Raw genomic sequence first — 9542 nt, forward strand, 5'->3', positions numbered from 1 at the left:
CTTGAACGAAATTTAATTACACACCTAGAACTGTGTTGTTAGTCCTCTCTCTCCTTACGACTGATGTATGTTCAAGGAATCCAGAGTAGCGTTGGATCCCTCCACCATTTCTGGACTCGAGTGTCGAAATATTCGCAGGAAGGAAGATATACTCTTTTCTACTGTAGGCACAAGGTCCGAAATGTTTTTGAGGAACGGGCCAGTCGATTAGATCGACCCCAGTACGCAACTGGTACTTAATTTATAAAGTCAACCTCTGCGAAATTTGAACTCAGAACGTAAAGTTGGGCGAAATACCGCTAAGCATTTCGCCCGGCGTGCTAACGATTCCGCCAGCTCGCTGCCCTAACGAAAGAAGATATATTGTTAGTCATTTGACAGTGAAGCAGAAAAATATATACGTGTGTGTGTGACGGGGGTTCGATTCTCGGTAGAACATTGGTGGCTATTTTTTCCAGTCTTCTAAGGGTTTTTACACACACACACACACGCACGCACGCACGCACGCACGCACGCACGCACACACGCACACACACACACACACACACACACACACACACACACACACACACACACCGCAACTATAACCTACTAGCACAAATTATCAGTTATAAACGGAAGTCGAGGTTTCAAGAAACGGAACGCTTTATTGAATTTAAAAAAAAAACACAGTGATGTCCCTCGAGGTACGAAAGTGTATGAGCGTTGTTGACTTCTTAACATAAAATAACAATTAACCTTAAAATACAGATTTATTTAAAAGGAAAACAAAGAAAGGAGTTTATTCGTTCCCGCGTTTTAACAGCATTCTCGGATATTGCTAGGGGAGGCAACTCCTTCTTGGCTTAATTTTTAATTCAAAACTACATTATCATTGTTGCGTTCATTTGAGAACATTTCATGATAATTGGGTATTTTGTCTCGTTTTGTACTGTGCTGGTGACGTTCTTCGAAGTGTTTGTGCATCTCTTGGCGGAGTTTTGGATCTGGACGCCTACGTAAGTTAAATTTTCTCCGATTTGACGGGAATTTTTCCAATTTTTTATTCATCACTACCTTCGAAATGATGTGGGGCATCATTTTGTTAAAAAACATATTTTCAAAATTTATGACTTATTTTTCATTCACCCCCTCCGGACCGACGTTGGCCAATTTTTTTTACTTTTCTTTTTTTTTCACTACGCACTTAAAAACCATAGGAGAAGCCTTTTCGGTGTAAAAGGAAGAAAAAAATTGAAATTAGTTTTAGAAGAAAAGGTGATTTAAGGGAAATTTGTTTTTTGTTTCTTGCACATCCCACGACCACCTTCCTCGTTTCTTTCTCACTCTGACATGTATTGATGCTTTTCAATATTTTTCTCTCCATAAATACATTTTATGGAATGATCATGCGGAAGTAACTCGCGTGGTTCATTGCTGGGATATAAGAAACAAATAAACAAACTTGTAGTTGACATGTTTAACACCTGCACCTCCACCCCATGTAGCTGAGCCCCTGTGTGTGTGTGTGTGTGTGTGTGTGTACGTGCATATGTGTGTGTGTGTGTGTGTGTGTGTGTGTGTGTGTGTGTGTGTGTGTGTGTGTGTGTGTATACATCTATGTATGTGAATGCATAATTATATGTTGTTGTATTTCGGGACGGTCATTTTTTTTGCCAAATAAACACACGGACTATATTTTTTTACTTCAATCGTTTATTACTGTTCTTATTTTATCATTTTAACTCATGTCCATTGTCCGGAAATCTTTCGTTGCACATCTGTGACCTCTTCAGCGACACTTCGTTTTCGTGTGTGTTCTTGCTCCACTTACTGGAGCAAGGAAGATTTCCGGATAATGGACATGAGTTTAAATAATAAAATAAGAACAGTAAGAAACGAGCGAAGAAAAAATATACTGTGCGTGTGTATTTGGACCCCCCCCCCCCCAAAAAAAAAACCCCACCATCCCAAAATACAACATTTGTTTCAACGCACAATTTCACATCAGGAATCTTGTAAAACGAATTAATAAACATAATTATATAGATTTATAGATACATACAGAAATATACAGATAGACAAACATACGATTCTACACATTTGTAGATAGAAAAATTGACAGATAACGCGAAACAGAAATTATAAAAAACAGAAATAAATATATTTATTAATATTTTCCAAGAAATATTTTGCTTCAACTCAGAGAATTGGAAAGATAATATATCTCTCCACCGATATAATTATATAGAAAACATATAAACAAGCGGCTCTCAGCTAGACGCGTTCTCATATGTATAGCCTCTTTTTAAATAGTGCTATTAATGTTTAAGCAAATTGGAAGGTTTTGAGAACAAATAAAGAATATATAAATTTACGTATAAATTGAAGGCACACTGGTATTGTATTCTGTACTGAAGCTTGAGAGATCAATATACCCCTTGGGCTTTTTTTTTTTTCATTTAATATGATTTGTTTCTTTGTATAATCTCCCTTGTGTGTGCGTATGTATATATATATATATATATATATATATATATATTTTCTCTCCTTGTTCCTTTCTGTTGAAGAGCGTAGGCTCGAAACGTTAAAGACTTTCTCTATTCCCGTGCGTTATACTAATACATCCATTTGTTGTTTACACCACCTGTCCTCGTCTGTTGTCTTTTCGTGAATTCTCCTATATATATATATATATATATATATATATATTTTCTCTCCTTGTTCCTTTCTGTTGAAGAGCGTAGGCTCGAAACGTTAAAGACTTTCTCTATTCCCGTGCGTTATACTAATACATCCATCTGTTGTTTACACCACCTGTCTTCGTCTGTTGTCTTTTCGTGAATTCTCCTATATATATATATATATATATATATATATATATATATATATATATATATATATATATATATATATATATATATATATATATATATATATATATATATATATGGGAGAATATACAAATAATAACAACAGACGAGGACAGGTGGTGTAAATAACAAAAGTATATATTAGTATGACGCTCGGGAATACGGAAAGTCTTTGACGTTTCGAGCTACGCTCGTGTGTGTGTGGGTGTGTATTATTTGTGGATTAATAATATACTCTTCAAAAGATCCATATATATATATATATATATATATATATATATATATATATATATATATATATATATATATAAAACTGTATGTACGCTTGCATATAAATAGGTGCGGGTGAATGTATGTATGTGTTTGTGTGTGTATGTGCGTATGCACGCGCGCGTGCATGTTTGCATTTTTAATCCCAGTTTCTCATTTCTCTATAAAATATCTCGTGGTGAAGAGATTTGAGATCCTCGACAAGATCTTGAAGTCTGATGCGCTTTTTAGGGTTGACCATGGTGCAGCTGCTCACGAGAGGAACGAGACATTCCACCCGCATCAGGTCCTGAATTGCATCAAAGACATGACCCAGACTGAACACATCCGACGAACTACTGGTTAGTTGTTTTGCTTTGACCTCAGGGGCAACATGGTAACAGCTTTCACTTTCCGAAATATCAAACGATATTCCTTTCAGGGTGCTAGCACATCCAAAATCGATAAAGCGAATTTGAAAATCGATAGTGTATCGATCTATAAGTATGTTATCAGTTTTAATATCGTTTAATAAAATGCCTTGAGCGTGTATTTTCTTTAATCCACGAGAAAGCTGCAAGCAGATACCTATACAATTTTTGCTCTTAAGCGTAATACGCAAATCACACAGAAATTTTGAAAGGGTAATACCTTGCCCGAAATATTCTTGAACTAAGCACGGTTGTATTTCTAAATTTTCATCCTGGATCAAACCGAAACATTTCGGTACCACTCCCGTTTCTGATAAATGGTTCATAATTTTAGCTTCGGCACAAATTTCCTTCATGTCTTTGTTCTTGAAGCATTTCGCTACTACCAAACTTGACATCCCTTTGCAGCGACCCAGGTAGACTCGGCCGTATGTGCCCTTGCCAACCAACTCTTTTTGTCCATCGTTGCGTGATATGTAACGAAATTCCATGTCCAGGATCGGTAAGGTTATATTTTCCAAATCTAAATTTCTGTAAGGATGAACGCCAGTGGCAATTTGGATCTTTTTAACAGTTTTCCAAAATTTAGAACCCATTGTACTGTGGAAAGTATTATTATTATTATTATTATTATTATTATTATTATTATTATTATTATTATTATTATTATTTCTATTAGTAGTAGTTGTTGCCGTGGTTCACTTCGTTTTTCTTCATTAAGGGGGTCGGTAAGATAACTACAAGTCAGGTGCTAGGATCAATGCAATCGTCTTCCTCTCCCTTCTCAATATCTGGTTTTGTGCCCAAAATGGAAACAATTATTATTAATGCTGTTGTTGTTGTTGTTGATGTTATTATTTCGGACACACTTATTTAAATTACAATAACAATAATTGTAATTATATCCAGATTCATCTGAAGTCTATAAAGGGTTTTTATAGCAGCAAATAAGATAAGACTGCAATTGTAACTGTCTTTGGAGAAGACATTGAAAGGGGCTCTCAACTAGGTTATATATATATATATATATATATATATATATATGTGTGTGTGTGTGTGTGTGTGTGTGTGTGTGTGTGTTGTATAACGAGTTGAAAAACTTCGGTTAACTATCGATGTTATCCATGCAATTAGTTGAGAAAAACTCAAGAGGGTACGTTTAAAACCTAAAAGTACCAATCAAAGGAGAAAAACAATCGAATGATATCAATTAATTGATAATTTCTTTTTGTGGAAATTATAGAAAATGTTCTTTACAAGAAACATAAAAATGGCAGGTATTATTCCAATAAAAATGAAAAAAAAAAAACTAGAAATTAACATAAACCCTTGACATGGTATCTAAAATAATCTTGGTTACAATTTCATGGAGTCACTGATCTTGCAGGGAACAATAACAGGGAATATCTCACCACAGAAATAATAATTTAGTTTCTGGAATATCCAGACGAGAACCAACGTTCTCCGTGGCAAGTTTGGTAATTTGTTGAGAGAGATTTCTCTCAGCATGAAACCAATGGTAGCCTTCTTATCCCACAAATGAAGAACATTTATCCACTAATACGGTGTTTAGTACTCGTTCTCACTGTTCGATATAAGCGCGCGCGTATATATATGTATGTATGTATGTATGTAAGCGTGTATGTTGATAACCAGGACTATCAAGGGTGGGGTATGTGTGACAGTCGGTTTGCTCGATCAAGGATTATAAGGACAACAGCAACAATAACAGCGTTCGGTTGGTTAGACTGTATTTATAGCAGCATCGGTTGTTTAGTTTTCAACATGTCATGTTCGTTCTGGTTCTTTGTCCCTTTGTTCTTCCTTATTTGACTTCACTTTGAGTGACCACCTGAATGAAGAAAAGTTTGATTTCTATTAAATATGCTTATGAAGTACACACACACGCACACACACACAAACATACACACACACAAACACAAACGTGTATATATCAGGTCATCCCATAAGTTCTTCCGAATTTTGAATAAAGAAAACAAGTGATCAAATGTTATATTTAATTGAAATATTTAATCATCAATGTACTTTCCCTGATTATCTATGACTTACTTCCATCTATTTACAAGCTTTTTAATCCCATCAATGTAAAACTCTTTTGGTTTCAAAGCGAAGAACTCTGAAATGTCAGTTTCGACCTCGTCTTGGCTTGCGAAAGTTATGTCCCCCAAATGATTCTGTAAACTACGAAACAAATGGTAGTCTGAAGGAGCAAGGTCGGGAGAATAAGGTGGATGAGGAATTTTTTCCCAACCAAGCTCTTCGATCTTCTGTGATGTGATCTTTGCAGTGTGGGGTCACGCATTGTCCTTATGAAACATCACTATTTTTCAATTCACTAAAGCGGGTCTTTTTTTCTTCAAAGCTTAGTTCAAACGCCCTAATTGCTGACAGTAGACTTGAGCACTGATTGTTGAATTAGGTGGTAACAATTCAAAGTGAATTACTCCTTTGCAATACTACCAGATAGAGAGAACAACCTTTTCCCCATGAAGTTCCCTTCTCGGTTGTGGTTGAATTTTTTTCCCTTTTACCAAGCCACCGTTTACGACATTTAACATTTCGATAGAAGATCCATTTTTCGTCACCAGTCACAAGTCTATCCAAAAAAAGGGTGAAATGAATTCGTGAGAATGGAGAGAAGAGCAGATGCCAACTCGGGATTTGCGGTTGCTTTCGGACAATGCATGAGGCGATTAGACTCGGGAAGTTTGTGAGGAACCCATTCACCCAATTTGCTGAGTTTTCGGATGGTACGTAGCTGTCGATGAATGGTTGAATGACCACATCCAAGCTTCTCTGCTAGTTCCTCAACAGTTACGATGGGATTTTGTTCCATGAGGGTTTGTAAGACGTCCTCGTCGAGCTCTACAGATCTTCCAGGACGAGGTTCGTCTTCTAGGCTGTAGTTTCTGGCTCAGAATTTCTGGAACCACCGTTGACACTGGCATACGCTTATTGTCCGATCCCCATATACTGCATTAATGTTCCTCGCTTTTTCTGTTGCGTTGTTGACTTTATTGAACTCATAAAGTAAAATATGCCGAATATGCTCCTTTGTTACTTCCAGTATAGCTTTGAAAAAATAACTGTTAAAATCGAACTGCACTCTTCAAAACTTTCACTAAGAATAAGTATAAGGTAAAATTACTACCTGCTTTTATAGCAAGTTGATGCAGGTAGTTTATGCCGTGCCCCTCCGGTTCATGCAATTGAAAAAACCGCATTATTTATGGGATGACCCAGTATGTGTCATCCCATAATGTGTGTGTGTATGTGCATGTATGTGTACGTGAATAGAATCAAATAGAGAGATATCTAGCTTGATAGACTGACAGAAATATTGTGAAATAAATTCAAATTGCTTATCAGGAGAGCTCTAAGTAACCTCTGCCAAACGATTTGGTTACTTGCTTCTCAACCACAAATGAAACTGAAGCGTTTTCGTTTACAAAGAAGTGAAACCTGAGTTTATATCCAACAAGGTCATTGCGAAACGTAACAAGCATTTTAGAACTTTATTCAATATCACGCTGCTGCTGCTTGTTTTAAAATCGCTCAGGTGTATCGAACAAAGAGATGTCAATAATAGAGACCTATTTAGCGTACTTAGTTTTAGCTAGAATATATATTATATATGCTGCTGCTGCTGATAGTAATAATAATAATAATAATAATAATAATAATAATAATAATAATAATAATAATAATAATAATAATAATAATAATAATAATGATGATAATAATAATAATAATGATGATAATAATAATAATAATAATAATAATAATAATAATAATAATAATAATAATAATAATGATGATAATAATAATAATAATGATGATAATAATAATAATAATAATAATAATAATAATAATAATAATAATAATAATAATAATAGTAATAATAATGATAATAATGATAAAGATTGGGAAGAGGACTTATTGGATCCGAACACAGCATTAGAGCAGAAGAAAATAACATAGCATGGTATGTAAAAAATGCCACAGAATCGCTATTATTAGAAGTAAGAAGGTCAGGCTTCTCTAGGATGAGAAATTGCAAAGATAAAGCACTATACAAGGAAATGAAAACGAATGAAACTGAAAACATGTGAGTAAAGAAAAGGATGCATGGTCAATCTCATAGGGATGTTGAAGATAAGACAGACGGAGAAAAAAGATGGCTGTGGATGACTAAAGGTGATTTAAAACTGGTAAGGTAGGCTCTAATCTGTGCTGCCCAAGAGCAATCACTAAAAACAAACTGCATAAAATACAGAATAGACAACACATCAGAAAGTGATAAGTGCAAAATCTGTGGACAAAACGGTGAAACCGTATGGCGTATTACCAGCCAATGTACGCCACTAGTCCAGAAGAAATATAAGAAACGTCATGACAATATAGCAAGGATTGTCCAGTGGACATTTTGCAACAAGTATGGACTTGACAGAGTAAAAAATTGGCACGAAAATAAACCCGAAGTCATCGTCGAAAATGATAATGCAAAGATCCCATAGGATTTTATGATTCAGTGCGACCATGAGATAGAGAATAGGAAGCCAGACATAGTGTTAATTGAGAAAGAAAGCAAATTATGCTGGATCAAAGACATAGCATGCCCAGCTGACAACAAGGTATGCGATAAGAAAGAAAGAAAAGTCGAGAGATATGACAGGTTAGCTGGGGAAATTATGCAGTTGTGGTCGATGAAAAAGGTGGTAGTAGTACCAAGGATTGTCGGAGCCCTGGGAACAATGAGTAAAACTCTTGAGAAGTACATGGAACAAATAGGGGGTGCAATAAGGGTGGAACACTTGCAGAAAACATCACTTCTTTGATATCGCTCGAATTCTTCAGATGATGCCCGAAAAATAAGGGGTGTTACTTTAGTTCAGTTGTAGTGAGCAACTGAGATCGTAGTCCATTGATAGGAGGGTACCAAATAAGGGTACGATTAAGGAAAAAGAATTTAGCTGTTGGCTGGATAAATTATATGTAATCTATCGACAACGTTCCACACTGCTGACTCTTGGGCCTGAGAACACTCAAGGTCAATGAGAAGAATAATGTGTTGTTTTTAGAAAAGGAAAACACATCAAAAAACTCAATGAGATCATCGAAAGTAGGACTAGGATTGGGTGACTTGTTCTCTTTACGGATTTTCGTGATTGTGTTAGTCTCTCTGACAAGTATACAGAGAAAATCCAGGTCTGTCTATAAGTTTGCCAAAACTAGGGTGAAAATAAAGCTGCTTTATATAGACGACCACAAAGTGTACACCGAAAATGAAACAACGACAACAACAACTACAACAAAACACGAATTCTCTGAACTAAGAAGCAAGAGTATTCAACAAGGATATCAGAATGTAGTTTGGGCTAAACTGTATTGTTTTAATTGTGAAGAGAAACTAAAAAATTAAACCCGGTGGCACATTACCACAAGATGGTAACCACTAAATCGCTGGGAGATAATAAGGAATACAATTTTGGCATAACGGCCGTTGACTTGAGGGAAAGGGTTAATCTATCTTGTCAACGCCAATGCTTAACTGGTATTTATTTTATCGATCAGGAAAAGGATGAAAAGTAAAGCTGGAAGTTGAACTCAGAACTTAATACTTAATGACATTTTGTCTGTCGTGTAACGATTCTGCCAGCTCGACGGCTTTTTAAATAAGTTTTTAAAAATATATACTGAAAAAAGTGGTGAGAAAACCCATTCTGTGACCCCCGCAAGACGCGGCAGAGAAGGATTCATCCTGGATGACTTCTAATAATGGTTCACAATCTTTGGAATAAAAAAACAGAAACAGAAGTGATATTTGCTGCACAACTACAAACATTTGAAAATAAAGGAAGGTACTGACCTCATGTGCAGATTAAGTAATCAATACAATGAGGGGGGCGATCAGATTGTTGTCTTTACATCTAGGACGAGCACTGTCCCTTCTTTGAGATCCTGCAAGTAAAAAAGAAATGTCATCTTT

The 9542-nt window shown here is 35.8% G+C and overlaps 1 protein-coding gene and 1 non-coding gene across 2 annotated transcripts in view; both read right to left on the reverse strand.

Moving 5' to 3' along the window:
• Positions 1-3169: 3169 nt before the first annotated feature.
• LOC149134273 (cyclin-dependent-like kinase 5) lies at positions 3170-4229 on the reverse strand. The gene has a single exon (XM_089358090.1). It carries the CDS (start codon positions 4126-4128, stop codon positions 3262-3264), a length of 867 nt encoding a protein of 288 aa, XP_089214216.1. The 5' UTR covers positions 4129-4229; the 3' UTR covers positions 3170-3261.
• A 347-nt stretch (positions 4230-4576) lies between these two features.
• LOC106882068 (uncharacterized) overlaps positions 4577-9542 on the reverse strand; it is a 20286-nt gene continuing 15320 nt past the window's right edge. Inside the window, exons 2-3 of the transcript XR_016243251.1 lie at positions 9423-9514; positions 4577-5384 (exon numbers count right to left, since the gene is read on the reverse strand). This is a non-coding gene — a transcript (uncharacterized LOC106882068). The remainder of the gene's footprint in view (positions 5385-9422; positions 9515-9542) is intronic.

The sequence above is a fragment of the Octopus bimaculoides genome, chromosome 9, assembly GCF_046866305.1.
Source record: "Octopus bimaculoides isolate indiv1 chromosome 9, ASM4686630v1, whole genome shotgun sequence".
In the NCBI taxonomy this organism is placed as follows: domain Eukaryota; kingdom Metazoa; phylum Mollusca; class Cephalopoda; order Octopoda; family Octopodidae; genus Octopus; species Octopus bimaculoides.